The following is a 19,274-nucleotide window of genomic DNA, read 5'->3' as shown; positions in this document are numbered from 1 at the left end:
CTGCAGAAAACCAAGGAAAGAAGCTGCTCTTGGCTTGTCCGCCGGGCTTATCTCTCCATGCAGGCGGCCCCCAACCTCAGCCAAGCAATGCAACTTCCTGAGAAATGTGCTCCTTTCTTTCCCAGCTCTGGAGCACAGCTCCTCTGGGGTTAGAATTAAACTCCACCCGATTTATGAAGGACAGGACCTGTGACACGCTGGGATGCTGGATCCCCACACTTCTGGAGGGGGGGGTCCTGCCATTTCTGTCTTTTCCTCTTCTTTTCTTTAATCGGCTCTATCTCATCTCTTCCTATGGAGAGATCGAAGGAGAGGAGAACATGGACACGCGGCCACGGTTTGTGGCTGGAGCAACCAGACGTCCTGGTTTGCCCAGGACAGACTGTTTATGCTTGCTGTCCTGGCGTAGTTATTAAAAACATCCTCTTTTGCTGTCAAAAACGTCTCTGTTCGGATGATAAATGAGGGGGGGGACCAGAGTCTCTGGGACCCAGTGATGGTTCTGAAGTCAGCTCTGGAACCAGAACAGGGCTGGTCTGTCACGCAGGCATCTACTTTCTGGAATGGTCCATCATCCGTGGTTGGCCATTTCTCCAAGTGTGGTCTTCAGGCCACCTGCCTTGGTCAGTTAAGGAGGTGCCCGGGCCGCACCTCATTCCTGCTCAGTCAGAAACAAGAGCTTCCTGTTCCCCAGGGCCTTGCTTCCCTCAAAGACTCCTGAGGACCTTCTCTTCCCCCAGCCCACATCCTCCTGACCCTGGGTCCCCAAATCCTCAGTTTTCAGTCTCAAGGCATCCAGCTTCCCATCATCCTTCAGCAGGGGCCTGAATGCCGCCCTTGTCTACACACCATGGTGCTATAATTAGGGGGTCGCGTCAGATGCCCGGCAGCTCTTTGATCCCCCCAGCGGAGGAGAGAATCGCCGGAAGGGACAGGCCAGCCTGAGGTTAGATAGTCCCGCACTCCTTCCTCTGGGCTCCGGGTGACTGCCGGCCATCAGGAAGGAGCTGAGCTATTCTTAGCCAAGGTGTGGGAGCCTGGCAAGAGCAGCAGGCGCTGCCCCAAGGGTCAGAGACAGGAACTGGCCACCCACTTTGGCTGCTCCCCCACCTCCTTTGGCTGCTCCTCACACGAGGAAATGACCACCACACTCCCTCAACCCAGCAGCGACTAGGGCTCAGGCTCGGGCCACCCCCGGTGTCCCCTCAGCAGCAAACATGGCTCAGGCTCCCTCTTCTGGGTCAGGGTGTAGGCACAGTTAGCCACCAGCTCACTTCCTTCATGGAACCCTCTCATTCCACAGATGCCAAGGCCGAGCTCCTGAGCGGGGAAGTGATTTGTCCGGGTCCCCTGGACACTCGGGGTCTGACCCAGAACTCTAACCAGTGCCGGGCAGGGTCCTAGGTTATGGGAACTGCAGGGTTGGGCTAAGGTTTCCAAGTGCCAGTCAGAAGGCATGGGCCATCTGTGACAACATCCTCTTAAGTCCTCAGGAAAATGATGAAAAATAGGATAAGATCACCAATCGTACTTCTGTAGAAAGGGTTTCCTTTTGAGCTCATGCTCTTCTCAACTTGAAGTTGTTAAAAAAAAAAAAAAAGACCTTATTTTTATGAAATGACAACACTAGCATATGATAATCTTATGTCGGCCCCTAATATGAAAACATCTTTTACGGATGTGTGAGGTGAAAACATATCTGCAAACCGATAAAGCAGAGAATATTGACAAAAAAAAATAATAATAATAAATAAAGCCACAGTTCATTCATTCATTCAGGAAATATTCAGGGGGGGTCTCCTTACTGGCCTGCATGGCTCCAGGACACAAAACACACACGGGTCCGCCCTCATGCTGCTTACAGCCAAATGGAGATGACAACTGACCAACAAATAAGTGTATGACGGTCAAATGTCACAGGTGCTGTGAATGAGGTTTTTAAAGGATGGTGCTATCAGAGAGAAGCTTTGTTTCAATCAGGCGGTCAGGGAAGACCCCAAGATGAGGAGCCAGCTGACAGAAAGCAAGCACCGAAGAAGAGCAGTCAGTCAAAGGGACGGCTCGGGTGGAGATCTGGAGTTGGAAGAGACCTTGGCAGGATTTAGGAGGCTGACACAGCTGGTGAGGGGGAGAGTGGACGAAAAGGCCAGCCTCAGAGCGGAGGCTGACAGGCAAGGTGAAGCCCAGCCCCTTCAGATCTGATTGGCCACGGTGAGCAGTTGGGACTTTATTTTAGAGCAAAGGGAAGTCATTGAAAGGTTTTCAGCAGGGGAATGAAATGTCCTAGTTTTTAATTTTAAAATTTTATTTCTCCCTGCTGTGTGAAGAATGAACAGGGAAAAACTCAAGAATGGTCAGAGGGAGACCAGATTAGAGACCACCAGAATTTCAAGTGAGAAATGCAGGAGATACAGAGAAGTGATACTCCTTCCTCAAGATTATGCTCTGTTTGTAAGCAAACATACACACACACACACACACACACACACACGATGAGTCAGATTATTAGGCAAATTCAATAAACTCAAATGTTTGGACACAGATCTTTGGAGACAAGAGCTGAGAACACTCCAGGACCTTCCCACTCCCTCTTCAGTTCTCATCCTCTGGCTTGACTATGAGGTCTTCGGATGGTCACCGTGCTTGCTCCCCTAGGTCAATCATTCCTCGGAGACACTGTCTCTGCTGTCCCCAGCCAGTCCTCCCAAAGTTCCTCAGTTTGGATGTGACCATCTCTGGAGAAAACACACATCTGGAAAGCAGCTGCCTGGCCACTCTCACAAAATGCTCGTCGAATCCAGTTGAAGCTGGAGTGGAGGGAAGGCGTGGAGAACGAAGGGAAAACATGAAGCCCGTCCAAGATGGGATCTGGGTAGAGTGTCAGGGGCACCACCCCAGCTTTGGAGACATGCCTCTAGGGTAGCCCTTGGGATTTCAACTGGCCTTTGTGCCTTCCTCTGATCCCTGCAAAACCAGATGTGTCTCACAGCTGTGTACCATCTGCTACCCTCCATCCCAGAGGAAGCTAGATTTTGGGGGTTAAGGAAGTGAGGCAAAGACAGTGACTCTTCTTTGGCTCTGGAGGGTGGATTAGAGGATTGAGTCTAGACTTCCCACGAAGTAGGCAAATGGGCTGGAATCCATCTGCACAGTGGCTCCCCCAAAATTCTCCCCTGGCATGGAAAAAAATGTTAACGGAAACTCAATGTCCTGGGGCTTCCAAACTCCTTTCCTACTGAATGGTTCATAGACTCTGGCTTAGAGATTTCATCTTTCCCATTCACTCTACTTCCTGCCCCTCTTCCTTCCTCCACACCCCAAACACTTGCACCTCGACTTTCCAAACCTGGATCATTACAAGTCTAGCAGCATCTAGTTGGGCTGACGTGCAATCTTCCCCAAAGGAAGAGAACTGAACTCCCATCCAGTAGATGATGTTATCAACCCCCTCCCTGATCTCAGAAGTTTGGTGCAACCCAGACATATGGATCTTTTTAGAGACTCATGCAATTTGGCAGCCCTGTTTCACACCCTCCAAGCCCTGCTGCTCTGACAGTGCTCTGCTGGGAGTGCACCAGGAGAGGGAATGAGCAGATCTGTGCAGATCTATTATTCTTGTTCTTCCCAGTCATTTCTCCTGCCAACTCTCCACTCAATCTGGAAAACAAAAATTGTTTCTTTCCTGGTTCAATCTTTGGCTGAAAACAGAGAGAGAGAGAGAGAGTGAGAGAGACAGACAGAGAGAGAGAGAGAGATATGAGAGAAAGAACACAGAACTGCACTGGTCGATTTTCTAAGACAAAGGCTCAGAGCTCCTCACTAGCTGTATTCTCTGCCTTGCTCCTCTTCCTCTTCTCTATCTCTAGTCACTCCAGGGAGAGCTATTCACATGCCACACGTGTGTGTGATTGGTGCTGCTGAATTGTGCAGTGCACAGCCTGAGTACTGTCTACTTCATCCCTGCCTCCTCCATCAGGTAATCCATCCTGAGCCTCTGGTGAGTAAATTCAGCCTCATTTTATATGTTCTAAAATATGAAAAATGTTTCTATGGAGACAAAAAGAGGTCTCTGAACCTTTGCAGATCTACATTTGCCCCCTTCCCCCAGCCAGACACAGAGAAGACTGGCCTGTCTTGGAGGAAAGAGAATTTTCTTGCTGCCCCTAGAAGAAAGAACAACTCCTCTGCTTGGAAAGCAGCAGCCAGAACTGCCAAGGGAAGTATTCTGACACTCAGAGGTCTTCTCCCAGCATGAGACCTCTGGTGACCTGCCCCACCCCCAACTGGGGAATCTGTAAATTTTGAACCCTAAAGGGTGAGGCCATCTTGGTTGAAGAAATTCACAGGAATCACAAATTCATAGGAATCAGGCCGTTCTTGGGCCATTTTCCCCACCCTCTGCCTCTAAGGTGGTCTCTTCTGGGCCCACAGAACCAACACAGATGATAAGCAGGAGAAATAAGAATTGAGGAAAGCTTTGCTTTTTTCTTCCAGAGCCAGGCCTGGACCAACCACCTTATTTTATTTTTGATGGTTTCAAGACAGAAAAGACCTCTACACAAAGCATACAAGTCAATAGCTTGGGACAGATGTTTCCTTTCCAGCCACATTTTCCTGCTCCAAGTTAAAAATAGCCACCCTCTTTGCTTTGGCTTCCATAAGATGTATGTTATTAACACTCTCCAGTTGGGTTTGCAGAGACGAAGACTGATGGGTCCCCGAATTTTAAAGCCTATTGGCCTATGAACTAGATGCAATATTGAGTGCAAGAAGATCCAGCTCCTTGAAGGGGGTTCCAGGACCCCTTCATGAGGGAAATCCCTTCCCTATACCAACCTTCAGGTAGCACCAGACAGAATTTCCAAGTGAGGAAGGCAGTTTGCTAAGTGGCGCCTCTTGTTTACCCATAAATCCTTCATCCTGGAATTTTCTTGAATCAATTACATGCTGACCCCCCCCCCCCAGGGCAGCCTGGACCCGCTTTGATACCCTGGCTTTAATGGAAACATACACGCTATCCACTAGCATTCATGAGCAATGACAAGATAGAACTGCACAACCTGGAAGATTTACTGAAGGCCTAGAACAGACACAAGGGAAAGCAGCAGAGACAACACCGGAAGTACAGCCGCACTCCCAGTCACAAACGGTGGAGGTCTGACCCATTCTCGGAGCGCTGCTTCCCGGGACTTAAAGGATGTTTATCCAAGTTGGTTTCATCATAGGCACATTCACCCTTTAGCCAAGCTGTGTTCAGAATCACGAGGCCGCTCCCAGAGGGACTGCCCAGGTCCTGACAAAGCTAAAAAAAAGAACTATAATCGTGAATAATCATCACACTTCTCACCTTCTCAAAATGAAAATAGCTTTGCTTATTATTTTTGTTTGTAAAATTAATGCACAGCTCTTGCAAATACCAAATGCACGGGCTGCTACAGGAGTGGAGAAGAAAGTGAAATTTACCCATAACTTCACCATCACACACAACCCTTGTGTATGTACTGGATACATGTTACCACTTCACGCAACAAAACAGCATCACACTGTGACATGCTTTCTTCTCACTTACATATTGCCAGCTCTTACCAGGTGCAGCAATGCCCAGAGAAGCTATGGGTTGTGAGAAAGTCTAGCCAGAATGCCACAGCCTTTCTCTTGGACTCAGAAGCTTGTCCCTTAGCAGCCAAACTGAGATGGTGGCCTGAGGCCAGTGCTTGGAGGGGAGGGGGAAATGAGACATTACATTTTATGCCTCTTTTCTAATCATCATTACATTTTTGCCTTTAATGGTATCCCAAGGGGTCTGTGAAAGATGCCAACAGATTTTCTTGGGCGCCTGCTTTGGGTGGTCAATCCAAGCTCACTCCCTTCTAAGGAACAGCCTCACCCACTCAAATGCAATGAGGGGTGTGATCCCAACATACATAAACAACCACGAGTCATTTAAAAACTCGTATAACTTAAAAATTTGTAACAAGTTAAGACACAAATTACTCACGAACAAGTAATGATCTGGATTAAAAAGGAAACATACTCCAGATAAAGAACAGATTAATGAGACAGAAGGAATTTTATCAATAACAATTTGAAAAGTTTGATAAATACATAATTGCCTAGGCAAATAATAACATTTGCTCAAGAAGAAATTTTTTTTAAACTGAGAATTCATAACAATGAATGGAATCAGTGTTTTAAAATGGTCTCACACTAAATACTGGGCCCAAATGGTTTCATAGGCAAGTTCTAACAGATTTTTAAGGAAGTAATCATCCCAATCTTATAAAAACTCTTCCTGATAGAAAAAGAAAAAGAAAAGAAATACTCTCCAACTCAGTTTATAAGGATTTTATAACCCAACACCAAATCAAACAATGACATAGTGATGGAGGAAAAAATACAGGCTCATTTCATTTATGAATACAGAAGCAAAAATCATAAATAGAACATTGGACTTGCAAATTAAATTCTACAGTTTATAAAAATGATAATAAACCATGACAAAGTTGGGCTTAATGCAAAGTTGGTTTAATGTTAGAAAAATCTATAAATGTAATTTACTGTACTACCATATTAAAGAAGAAAATGTGTATCATTCCGATAGATCTAGGTAAGACATTTTTAAAAATCATAGTAAATTCATTATTAAAGAAAGAAATCTTTCAGCAAATGAGGAATAGAAGGGAACGTGTTTAGCATGATACAAAGCACATATAAAAAATTAAGCAAATGTTGGGAAAACACTAGAATATTAGCCTTTAAAATTGAGAATGAGGCAGAGATGTTTGGGATCACCACATCTTTAATCCTCACAGCGGACATTCTTGCCAGGACATTACCTTAAAAAAATAATAATGATCATTCAGAGGGAGAAGGACTGGAAATAAGAAATAAAATTGTCACTATATGCAGCTGATATGATCATTTACATAGAAAATCCAAGGAATCTACAAACACTTAGGAATAATAGGAGAATTTCACAAGGGAGCTCAATAGAAGATTACTATAAAACAATGAATTGTTGTTTCATACCCCAGCAACAAAAATAATTAAAAAGAAGATATGATTTACAATAGCATTAGAGGACATCCATCATCTAGAAATAAATCTAACAAATGATGAATTACAACCACTGCAGGGAAAATCAGAAACTTTCAGGAAGACCCAAACAACGGAGGGCTATGCCAAGTTCACCGAAGGAAAGATTTGGTTCTCTCCAAATTAATTTACAGAGAAGTTTTGATCGAAATCCAAAAGGCTGTTTTGGGGGAAGAACCTGATAAGCAGATTCTAATACATATGAAAGAGTAAAGAGCAGAGAAAAGCAGGCTACTTTTCTGAAGAAAATTAGGGTTTTCCCTTGTGCTACCCATATCGGGACTTAGAAGCTGCAGTAGATGAGACAGCAGCAAAGGCCCTGGGGTACACAGGGTGACCAGCAGACAGAGCCCAGGAACAGGCCCACATTTATACAAAATGTTGGCATATGACAGGATGGCATTTCAGATCAGAGGGAAAGGGGAAGTTACACAGTAAACAGAATGGGAAAGTGGTTATCTGTGTGAAAAATATATGACATTGGATCAGTGCCAGTTACTCACCCTTGTCTCTAAGTTCCAACCCCACACTTCCAGACTCTTCTCTATAATGTTGGGGAGAGTGTGTGTTTGCTCCATTATGGGAAAATATTAAATTCTTCTACAGAGGCCAAGAAAAGCAAACAGGATGGGCAAAATTCATCAGCTGTGTTCACTATAGATAATACATAAACAAGTCTTGCGAGACATTGGCAGAATTCAGATAAGCTAAAAGTAGGTAGCCAGTTTTTAATCTGCAAAGACATGTAAAAATAAAATAAATGGAATATATTGTAAAAACAATGGAATGAGCAAGAGTATTACTTACGGGTGGAAAGGGATAGAAAGATTAAGTCGCCATAGGGTAGAGAGCATATCACCTCAGGGCTGACAACCAGGTCATTATCTACCTAAATTGTCTGCCTGTTGGTGACACCATTCTGTTCCCTGTATGCTCTGCCCCAGAAATGCTAACAAAGGGGATGGCTGCACAGAACACTGACGAACTCTGTGAGGAGTAGACCTGGGACCAGGCCTACCTGCCCTTGCATCGCCCAGCAAAGCAAGTGGTGGTGGCAACATTGGCTCCAACCATGTTCTGTCTACTGCTCTCTTACCTAACTTCAGTTCTGGTCCTCACAACCATAACATCGGAGCAGAACGGAAGACTGGGGTTCTTTCACCTGGCTTGCTCCCTATCCCATGCAGACTAACCTACCCCAGCTCTTTCCTCTTCTTTCTGGCTGTATGTTTTCAACGGACTCAATAACCTTTGTGACCTGATCATCATAATTCAGCCTGAGACTTCTGGCTCTGTTGTCCCTAGAGCTGGTCTATGGCATAGCCAGAGGCTCCCGCTTCATGGAACTAATGTTCCACTAGACACTGGGGCCCGGAATTCACACGCCATATTTCCCAGACCCCCTTTCCTGTGGGTTTCCAGTTAGGTTCTGCCAAGAGGAGGCACTGGAGAGAGACTGGGAGGCGGGAAGAGGAAGGAACGGGCTTTAAGTCCTCGTGGCCTCCCCGTGGCATCTGAACACCTCTGCCACAAAGGCTACCTTCCTTGCTCAAATGGCATCTAAACCTGAGAGTTTTTAAAGAGCCCAAACAAGTTTGCAACACGGGAAAAGGTGTTGATTCTATAATATGAAATCGGAAAATCAAAATGAACAAAAGTTGTATTTATTATCCATAAAAGGTAAACTTAGCCAACTTGTAAGCCACAATTCAACTCCAACAGTTTTATATAAATGTAATAAAGTTTGAATAATAAGAACCAAATGATGCATACACTTTAAAACTCAAAAAAAATTTTTAATCATTTTCTTTTTTTTTTTTAACTCAGAGAAGTTATATTTAACATGGAGTGCAAGTCTATTTTAAATGGCTTGATACGATGTGTGTGTGTTGAGGCTGAGATGGAGCAACGTGCCACAGTAAGAATGGTCATGACCTAGAGGTCTGTAAAGGGCCTGACAGAGTCTCTCACTCTGGATCTTTCTGTGGCACCCTCCACTATGAGCAGTGTAGTCACCATCCTCTTCTAGCACCAGATTAAGTGGTGAAGTAGGGGGCAGAGATGCCAACGGGCAGCCAAGAAAGTCTAGAGCTTTGAGGAGACTTGAGAACTTACCTCTCTCTGACCGTGAGGAAACAGGGGAAAACAGGAAACCGGAAACAGACCGTGAGGCCGGAGCCCCAGGTGGACTCCTCTCCAGTGGTCGGACTGAACCAGAGTGTGTGAGTGGTGGGGCCAAGCTTGTGTGTGCTTGAAGTGGTGTGTCTCAGTGACTCTGGAAAATAGGAAGGGTAACCACTAGTCGCTACCCCAGTGGCACAGGTGTGGTGCAGACCAGAGAAGAACAGCTCTGGTTTCTCAGAGGCAGGGATGTGCTGGTTTCCCATCCCTTTACTCCTATTTTTCCTCCCGGAAGGCTGCCCTCCACTTTGCATCCGAAGTGTCTTCTTTCTAAACTAGGGCTTCTTGAACTTAGTGTGCATAAGAATCCCGGGTATGCCTATGAAATTGCACATTCCGGACCCTAACCTTGATTCTGTGTAGACCACGCTTTAAGAAGGTCTGCACCAAAGCTAGTGAGAAATTCAGGTGCTAAATAGACAAGTTCTTTTCTGTCTCCTGTGGGCCAGCTAGGGCAGACAAACGACATTTGAAATAACCAGAAGAAAAGGCAAAGAGTGAAGGAAGAGCCATCTAAGCCAAATTGGTTTTCCTGTCTAACAAGGATTAGAACCTCACATTTTGTTCAGGACCTCTCATTGGGTGTGAAGCAGCCCCAGTCCCTGGGACCGAGAAAGTTGGGGGGGGGGCGGCTAAGAAGGGGAGTGGGAGAGGAGCTCTCCTCTTTTCTTTATTATGGGGAGTCCCAAGGACAAATGCCTGATTTTAAAATGTATTTTTCAGCCTTTTCTGTCTCTAGCTGCAGGCCTTTGGGATCACAAGGGTGATCAGATCTGAATCACCATTTACACTTTGAAACAGATTCATTCCATACCATTGTGTTCTATCAAATTTGCATCTTAAGCCTTTGGTTTTACTGCATGATGAAAGGCATTGTTTCCTACTTAAAGGAAAATTAGCCAGCAGGATCAGAATAGAGAGCTTTGGATTTTGTTTTTAGGCCTGGACTGACTTCTGTACAAACCAAATAATAGTAGATCAGAGAAAGACTGTAAAGATTATTCTACTTTCATGATGCTAGGGAGTCTGCGGGCCAGTAAATCAAGAGAAATCAGAGGGAGCTGGTCTGACCTTCCTTCCCCCCTGCTCTGGCTGTGTGGCGCCCACATCATGGAAGACAGTGGACTGGGTATTCCTAACCCTGTGATTCCATTCGGGACCTCAGAGCACATTCCGAGACTGTGGTTTGTCTTATCCCCTCCCTGGTGCCATCATCTATTCCTGCCTCGCCCTCTGTCCTCCAACCTCTACCTCCCCCATTCAAACCAATCTGCAACTAGGCTGACTGCCCAGCTCAGTTTACCAACCTCTAGAACAACTAGTGAGGAATAAGGAGCTCCAGGATCAGTCAGGTAGTAGAGGGTGGGGTCAGGGAAGTCCTTTTCCTGAAGAAAGAGCAAGATAAAGCCTGCAGAGCCACAGACCCAGAGCTGGAGACGGGGTGCCCAACAAAGAGCCTCCTAGGGGTGGGGAGAGTCCTTCGTCTTTATGATGATGGTGACCGGCTCAAACTATGGGGGAAATTAGGGACCGTCACAGGAAAAGCCCTCCAAATTAACACAAATAGACAAATCCTGCAGGGGGAAAAAAATGAGAAGAAAATCGACAAGGATGCTTTGGGCGGGTGAAACGAATGACTGCTACATTTATGTGTCCTGCTCTGTTTTTATGCTTCCTTACCATGCGGCACAGTCTCTGGTGTGACAGTCACGAAATGCAGCAGGCATGTGCCGAGCTTTACCTAATATTCAGTATACTCACACTTGTAAACTCAGCTCCTCACAGCCAAGTCCTTCAGCGACACTGTTCTCGGCTTAAAGTTGAATATAAAGGAAAACAAAAAAAGAAAGAACACACACGGAACTCTGAGGAAACCTGAACGGCCACCGGCCAGGCTGACACAAAGGGGTTAAAAGTTAAGTGGAAGTCGAGCTTGAAGGAGTAAGACGGGCCTCTATATAAAGTTGAACGAGTCGTCTGGGGCCCACACAAACCTCCACCTTTTTTGGCCTCCACGGCGGCAACCCCGGCCCCTGCTAACGTCCTCCGCCTGTGGGACTGAGCGGGGAAGCTCACGGTAGTGGCGGCCAAGGAGAGGGGCCGGCCTTGCCAGGAATAAAGAGGGAGGGGAGGGGAAAAAGCCAGCTCGCCCACCCCGCTCCCGGGCGGAGGGCGGGGGCAGCGCGTCCCGCGGGCCGAGCGCCTCTCGGGCTGAGCGCATCTCTCCGGAGTGGCGCGGGAAGGATGCTGGTCGGCAGGGGCGCGCGCGCGGGGCGCGGGATGCCGCGGGGCTGGACCGCGCTCTGCCTGCTCAGTCTGCTGCGTGAGTACCGGCTGCGCGCCCGGGCGGCCGGGGTGGGTCCTCGCTCTCCCGCGGCCGAGCGCGCAGAGCCCCCGGGGCGCGGGGGGGAAAGGGACCCCGACCCCCACCCACGCCCCACGCCCACGGCGGCTCCGGGCTCCGGCGCGACCGGGGCCCTTTGAACCGTGCCCCGCTGGGAGCGGCGCATCACCTGGGAAGCGGCGAGGTGGACGGGCAGGGCGGGGGACCCCCGCCGCCAGGGTCAGCTCCCCAAGGTACGCGCCCTAGGCTTCCCGGAGTCGGAGCCCTGAGACTCCTTGGAGTTGTTTCTAAAGTAAAGCGCTTCGAAGATTGCCAGAGTCTGTTCGCGTGGCTGGAGGTGCAGAGCGCAAAGTTGGAGCCAGAGCCAGGAGAGGGGAGGAGAGAAGAGGGAAAGTTTTGCGTCTGGGAGTTGATTCCGAAAGCCCAGGCCTGAGCGGCTGCTGGGAAAAAAGCGCAGGCGCCCGCTAGACCACCAGGACAGGGCAAGTCTGAATTGGACCTTTAAGGAACGGGATCAAGGCCAGCCTGGGAAGAGGCCCCGGCTCCGAAGCCCTGGAGGCCCAGGAGTCCCGCGGAGTTAGATGACCAGGGGAGTATGGAGTAAAGAACAGACCTTGAAACGATCCTTGCCTTTAGGATGGGAAAGCTGAATTACAACTGCCTCTTCCCACACCCACTCCCACTCCCAATCCGCTGGAGAGAAGCTGGCGGCAGATGGAGACTGTTCTGCGCGCTGCCTCCCTCTCCCTGGGCACCCCCAACCCTGGCACCAACTGAGACTTGTTACATTTGGGGGCTTTTTTCTCCTCCCTCAAACCCCCCTCCCCAAGTTCTAAAACTAGTGAATAGGTTAGCAGCCTAGTGGATGTCCTTCCACTCACCCACACTTGCCCCTACTCCTTAAGCTCTTGCTCTCACTTTGGTGAGGAGGTAATAGACGCTTAATAAATATTTATTCTTAATTGCTTTCATTTGGGGATAATGTTCTCCATCTCATCGCCTTGTGTTTAGAAGCTTTTCAGCTTAGTTGGTTGTTCTCCCTTTTGCTCAAGATTCTGCTTCCAGCCCTCTGGGGCTCCCAACTCCCTACTCTTCCTCCCTCCGAAAGGCCACCCACCAGGGCCCCACAGAGTGACCTGGGCCTGCCAGCTAGGCCCCTTTGCTCTCATTGTCCTCTGCTGTCCCCCTCTGCGCCCACCCAGTTGGAGAGAGACTCTGGGCTTGAGAAAGCTCTAAGTTAGGCTCTGGGTTGACCAGTTGGCAGCTGTGGACCTGTTGGGCAGGGAAAAAAGCTGTCACAGAGCTGATGAAGTCCTAGACCGGGGAACTCCCCTGGGTGCTAGAAGGTGCTCTCCCAGCGGGGGGGAGTTGATGAACAGCTGATCAAATGTTCTTCTCTCCTTTGGCTACACAGCTTATGATGACCTGGTCCCGGGCCGAGTGAGGCCCACCCTTTTTTTATTTCCTCAGCTGGCCAATTTCAGTCTTGCCTTGGCCTGCAGCAGGAGGTGGGGAGAGAGACTGAACTCTGGCAAAATCTGGGCCAGATATGCTGAGAATTCCCCTGTCTCAGCTTTGGGGGTGACAGCTGGGGCATAGATCCCTATTTTCTTTCTTTCTTTTTTTTTTTTTAAAGTTTTTTTTTTTTTCAAAGATTTTATTTATTTGACAGAGAGAGATCACAAGTAGGCAGAGGCAGGCAGAGAGAGAGGAAGTGAAGCAGGCTCCCCACCAAGGAAAGAGCCCGATGTGGGACTCGATCCCAGGACTCTGGGATCATGACCTGAGCTGAAAGCAGAGGCTTTAAACCACTGAGCCACCCAGGCGCCCCTAGATCCCTATTTTCGATCTTGCCAGATGTCTTGGGTCAGTCTGGAGCTTTATATCTTCCCTGAGAACTTTCTAGGGTTTGTTTATTTATTTATTTATTTAATGCCAGGAGTCATTTTCTGTCCTGGTATACATTGTGGGACAAATGAGTGAGTGACCATTTGCTAACAGAGGAATATTGCAGGAATTTCGTGTGGTTACTGCAAATTTTAGGGCACTGAGGGGTTGATGGGTTTTGTGTCATGTACGCTGACAGAGAGCTTTGTTCCTGGAGGTCTTTCTGTCCCCATGAGAAGTTGGCATAAGGATGAGCACAACAGCCAACCAAAAGTAGACTCCTCGGGCTGAGGACGGGCTGCCTCGGTGGTGACCAGAGTCAGAGTGGGAGCTCAGAGGCCACCAGGTAGCACTGCCATGCCACCAGCTAGGAGGAGAAGCTTTTCAGGAGAATAGGAAACCCTGCTTGTCAGGCTCAGAGTATCTGTTTCCTCCAAGACCTCCAGGGCCTATCTTTCCTCTCTCCATAAGGACACCCCCCCCCCCACCGTCCCGCCCCTTCACATTCCTCTTCTTCCTTTGGGTCCTTCGTGCGTGCTGACCCCACACCCATATCCTGTCTGGGGCTACATGTAAGAGGGGAAAAAAGAAAAGGGAAAAGAATTTTATCAGATATTTTCCAGAAGAGAAAGGACTCCACCCTTTGAATCTCTGCCACATGGCGACTGAGGAGGAGCAGCCTTGGGGACCTCTGACTAATTCAGTGGCCCCCAGTGGTCGCCCTTGGAGGGTCGGTCCAGCTGGCAGCACCTTTGCCAATACGAGTCTCCAGCAGCATTCCTGTCAGACTGAGAAAACACGCCCGGGCATCTTTGTTCTTATCCCTTTGGCTCCACCTCCTGGGCCTCCTTGCTCCCGTGTCCTCACCTCTTTGCTTCTCTGAGTCTTTTGTCTCCAAGAGCTCAGGGCAAGGAGGGCCAAACTGCAGCAGACAAACTCGGGCGCAGCGTCTTACAAAAACAAATTTTAAAAAGAGGAACAAATTCCACTTCGCGGGGCCTCGTTGCCTGATTTCCTTTAGAGCCCAGGCAGGAGGGCCTGGGCTCACTTTCAGGGCTGGGTGGTTACTCAGCTCCGCCGAGGGCGCCTGGCCTCCCTCTCTAGTTGACTTTGCCTGATCTCACGAAATGGTCCCGAGTGTGGGGAAGTGAGAATGTGAAGGTGTGGAACAAGAACACAACACCACCCTCCAAAAGAAAACGCTCGGAGTTGCCAGGGCAGAATTTCCTATTTTTCTGGATTTTGACTTTTCTAATGAGAACATTCTCTTCCCTTCTCAGCTAAGAAATAAAAACACATTATCTATAATTTTTCATCCCAAAGGCTCCTGACTTTGCTGAGGAGAAAGGGGCATGCATCCTGGGGGAGTAAGCTGTGCACAAATAGGGATGGACCAAGGTGTCCTCCGTCGCAGCACCTGTACTCTGTGGCCTCCCCACCCCCATCCCAGACCAATCTGCTTCCCTTTGGATGTGAAGGAAAAGGCCTTTTGGCTTAATTGGGAAGTCTGCTTCTTTTTGATCTGTGGGGAAAAGACACTAAGAACCCACAACTGATACCTTGTAGCAGAGCAGCATCTCTAGATGGCCAGTTTTGTTGTTAAAGAAAATGTCTTGGGGCGCCTGGGTGGCTCAGTGAGTTCAGCCTCCATCTTTGGCTCAGGTCATGATCTCGGGGTCCTGGGATTGAGCCCCACTTGGGGCTTTCTGCTCCACAGGGACCCTGCTTCCCCCTCTCTCTTTGTCTACCTTTCTGCCTGCTTGTGATCTCTGTCTGTCAAATAAATAAATAAAATCTTAAAAAATAAAAAAAAAAAAAGAAAGAAAAGAAAATGCCTTAATGAATCCCTGGGTGGGGAAAACAAACAAACAAACCAGGCCCTGGATATGCAGGGACAGACAGAAGACTGAGATAAAAATTAAGTGGAACTTTGTGTTTAACGGGCCCAAGAGACGCAGCTGCAGGGATCCAGAGTCCAGAAGGAAGAGAGTGAGAGGAGGGGAGGTCCCTGAACCACCAAAGAAACAGTAGTGCCCAAGGGTGGAAAAGTCGCTTCAAGAAGAAACTCTCTGATGCGACAGGGGTGCTTAACACAGTGACGTCTAAGGAGTTCAAGCTTATGCCGTTGTCTCTTCTGGGTTGGGCTGCGAGCTGGCACCAGGCTCTCAAACCTCTGATAGACACACATTTGCCTGGTATTAGTGTGCTCTGGAAGAAAGGACTGGGTGCTTGTTTGGCACCAAAGAGAACGGCAGCAGCCTGAGGACAGGGAGGCACAGAGCTGCAGGAAAGGAGTCCGTGGAGAATGAAGGAAGAGGGGACTGGGGGAAACAGAGGGCCCCCAGGGAAAGCTCAGAGCCTGGGGCTCCAGGGTGAGTAGGTGGGGGCCAAGACCAGCTATTTTCCTGTTAAAGGGGAGTCCCAGTCCGCTGGTAGCCCCAGGCCACAGACACTTGGTTTATGCTCAACTTCTCAACTTCGATTCAGAGGAACCATAGGAAGGTGACAGGCGGGTTCTTTGTGCCAGTCCGAGATGCCCAATCTCAATGAAACACCTAACAAGCACACTTCCTCGCTGCTCCCGGAAAAGGCGGGTGGCACTTCCCCAGTTCATTCCATTTAAAAACAAAACAAAACAAAACAAAACAAAACAAACAACAATAATAAGATGTTGTTTTCAGCTTTTCTTTGTAGGACAATGAAGTTAGCTTTCTTGTATCTTCTAATCATTAACTATCAATTCTGTTCTTAATTAGAATCAGTTAATCTTCAGGAACTTTTTTTTTTTTTTTTAAGATTTTATTTATTTGAGAGAGAGAGAGAAAGAGCACAAGCAGGGGAAGCAGCAGAGGGAGAGGGAGAAGCAGACTCCCCCTGAGCAGGGAGTCTTATGTGGGGCTGATCCTGGGACTCCAGGATCCTGACCTGACCTGAAGGCAAAAGCCTAACCCACTGAGTCACCTGGGTGCTCCAATCTTCAGTAACCTCTAATCTAATTCTATTCTTGGAACGAGCACAGAACGAATGTGATCTTTCTTCCTGACAATCCTTACGGATCTGTCTGGCCCCACTAGATGATAAACTCCCTGAGGACAGGGATTATTTAATTTGGCATGACACCCACCCCACAAGGCAGGAAGGAATCTTCTCTTGTTCTGTGCTCCCCACAGCACTAAGCATGGTCCTTTACACATCACTGGTGCTTAGGACAAAAAATAAGTGTGACTAAATAAGTGAAATGAGTCTTGAATAAAGTCTTAAATAAATTATTTATTCTCCCTTCCCAGATTCTTCTTTTCTGGATCAGAGGTTGGCAAACTTTTTCTGTCAAGAGCCACATAGTAAATATTGTGGACTCTGGAAGCCATATGTTGTCTCTGATGCATATTCCACCCTGTTTTATGTTACAACACTTGAAACATGTAAAAGCCCTTCTTAGCTCACTGGCCATACAACGCACAGCCTGTGGGCGGTTTGGGTCCAGCAGCTGTTCGCCAACTCTCGATCTAGATGAAATAACTCCAGGCCCTCAACCATATGAGACTTGGTTTCTAGAGCTCTCCTAATTCTGCTTATCCACCCAGGGTTGCTCCCTAACTTAATAAATTCCATCTTCAACTAGAGCCCTCAATAAGACGGCTCTCCATAGAGGAGGTGGGCATGAATACGCCTTCCACGGGCACGGTGCCATCTGAGGGCTTCTCCTGAGCTCAGACGGTCGTGCTTCACGCCCTGAGTAAAACAGATAAGTCCAAGAGACGCTTCCGACACTAAAGAAATTAATAATGTAACTGAGCGACAAGACCTATACTCAGGAAGCAGTGTATATGATTTTGTGCCAGATAAGTGGCAGAGAGACGTGTCTGAAGGCCTCTGAGAAGCAGAAGGAAGGGGCCCCCGACTAAAGATAACCGCTATTTCTTGAGCGTTTACCAGCTGGGCTAACTGCTTTATGCCGCTTCTCTCCTCTGCTGCTCAAAACAACTAGGAGGTAGGGGCGGTTTTTATTCCCATTTCACAGGTAAGGTCTAGAGTGTGGAGGAACCCTCGTTCCAAGCCCTGACAGCAAGCATGGGGAAAAGAAACCTCGGTACAAGGTCTGAGGGCAAAGCTTACCCTTTACACGGAGGCTTCACTGACTTTTCAGAAACAGAGGCTGGGGGGCGCCTGGGGGGCTCAGTTGATTAAGCCTCTGCCTTTGGCTCAGGTCATGATCCCAGGGTCGTGGGATGGAGCCCCACATTGGGCTCCTTGCTCCACGGGGAGTCTGCTCCCCGCCCCCACTCTGCCTGCAGCTCCCTCTGCTTGTGTGTGCTCTCCCTCTCTCTGACAAATAAATAAATAAAACCTTAAAAAAAAAAAAAGTAAAGAAAAGAAAAAAGAAAAACAGGCTGGGGCTTCCCAGCAGAGGCAGCAGGCTGCTGCTTCCCAGTACTCTCTCCTGGTGGGCTGAAATACCCAAGAATTCCTCCCAGAGACCCCTCTGGGGCCGGCTGCTGCCAGGATTGGAACAGAAGGGTCGGATGCAGCCTGCTGACCCAGAGATCAGGAAACACCTGCAAAAACCCCCACTAAACCTAAGAGGGTCTTTGGAAAGCAAGACCAAGAGGCACCTCAGTGTCTCAGTCAGTTAAGTGTCTGCCTTGGGCTTGGGTCATGATTTTGGGGTCCTGGGATCGAGCCCCACAGTGGTCATGGAATCCTTGCTCAGCACAGAGTCTTCCTTCTCCCTCTCTCTCTCTGCCCTTCCCTCACTTGTGCTCTCTCTCTCTTTCCCTCTCCTATAAGTAAATAAATAAAATCTTAAAAAACAAAACAAGTCCAAGTATAGTCTCCAAGACATGAGAATTTAGCTGGTTAGGGAGCAGAGTTTTCTGGATCAGAGATGCTATACACCCTCTTTCAAGATGAAAAGATTCTCCATTTTACTTGTAGGTAGAAATATCTTAAAAATGTAATATCTTGGGCCCCTGCTTCCTTAGGGTGTCCCTCAAAAAGAGGACTTTAACTTTTATGACTCAGTTGGATGAGGAAAATAATTTGGTTATGGTGCAACTCAGTGACTTTGTTCATGCTTATTAAGGTGTATGTATTTATTGACTCCTACCCTAAATGATTCCAGACTGGTGTGGGTTTTAATACCCATGTCTGTTTTTCATTTATCTGTTTCTTCTTTTATAAGCTGTTGTTTCTCTTTATTGATTGCTTCTAAGAGTCTCTAAGTTTTAGCTTTAGCTAGGATATCTGATAACAAAGCTTGTTAGAACCACGTGGAAAACAAGAATAATCGCCTCGGAATAAGTACTTATAAGTTAAAAGCATTACTTTTACTACATGACTTGCGTGACCTCTATTTGGCCATTTTGGCTTCTTACCCTCATTTTGCTAACTACCTGATACCTTGTTTCCTCCCTTTGTCCCAATATCAAACAGGTTACCCACAGTCAAATCAGTTGCTTAGGGAGACACAGCTAATAAAGGTAGAATCAGAAGTAAACAGCAGAAGATAGCCTTTTGTTTGATTTTAAATTGTACTTTTGTTGGATTTTAATCTGTTTGTAAATTTTAAAATGCACTGTTGGGTTGGGGCTAAGGGTTATGTTTCTGAAAGGCTCCAGTCAAGAATGCAATGGGGCGGTGCTTTCACCATTGTCTCCTAGAATCTAACTGGTAAGCTGCTGTAACTCCCTTATGGGGTTGGGGGAAGCTCAGATAAAGAAGGCTCAGCATTTGATGGTTTAATGCCATGGGGACGTGTGTGGGAAGA

General features: G+C 47.7%; 1 protein-coding gene and 1 long non-coding RNA gene across 5 annotated transcripts in view; one reads left to right on the top strand and one right to left on the bottom strand.

The window, feature by feature from the left end:
• Positions 1–2,497: 2,497 nt before the first annotated feature.
• Positions 2,498–12,235, bottom strand: LOC106003986. Of its 3 annotated transcripts, XR_001176794.2 has the most exons (5): positions 11,790–12,235; positions 10,584–11,089; positions 9,211–9,370; positions 7,599–7,828; positions 6,331–6,836 (listed from the first exon to the last, which is right to left on the bottom strand). It is a non-coding gene; the product is annotated as an uncharacterized LOC106003986 (long non-coding RNA). The 3 variants fall into 3 exon arrangements; XR_001176795.2 differs by lacking the exons at positions 6,331–6,836; positions 11,790–12,235 and adding an exon at positions 2,498–5,302 and having other exon boundaries at positions 10,584–11,028; XR_001176796.1 differs by lacking the exon at positions 11,790–12,235 and having other exon boundaries at positions 7,599–7,695; positions 10,584–11,028.
• The window catches only part of CD34 (CD34 molecule), a 24,527-nt gene continuing 16,727 nt past the window's right edge, over positions 11,475–19,274 (top strand). For both annotated transcript variants that reach the window (XM_004775275.3, XM_004775276.3), the window contains exon 1: positions 11,475–11,599. In XM_004775275.3, the coding sequence (XP_004775332.2) occupies positions 11,521–11,599 (79 nt within the window). In that variant the 5' untranslated portion in view covers positions 11,475–11,520. The remainder of the gene's footprint in view (positions 11,600–19,274) is intronic.

The sequence above is a fragment of the Mustela putorius genome, unplaced genomic scaffold (genome assembly GCF_011764305.1).
Source record: "Mustela putorius furo isolate JIRA1106 unplaced genomic scaffold, ASM1176430v1.1 tig00001012_pilon_pilon_pilon, whole genome shotgun sequence".
NCBI classification, from domain to species: domain Eukaryota; kingdom Metazoa; phylum Chordata; class Mammalia; order Carnivora; family Mustelidae; genus Mustela; species Mustela putorius.
Note: the sequence above shows the minus strand (reverse complement) of the source record. Positions and strands in the feature narration are given on the sequence as shown.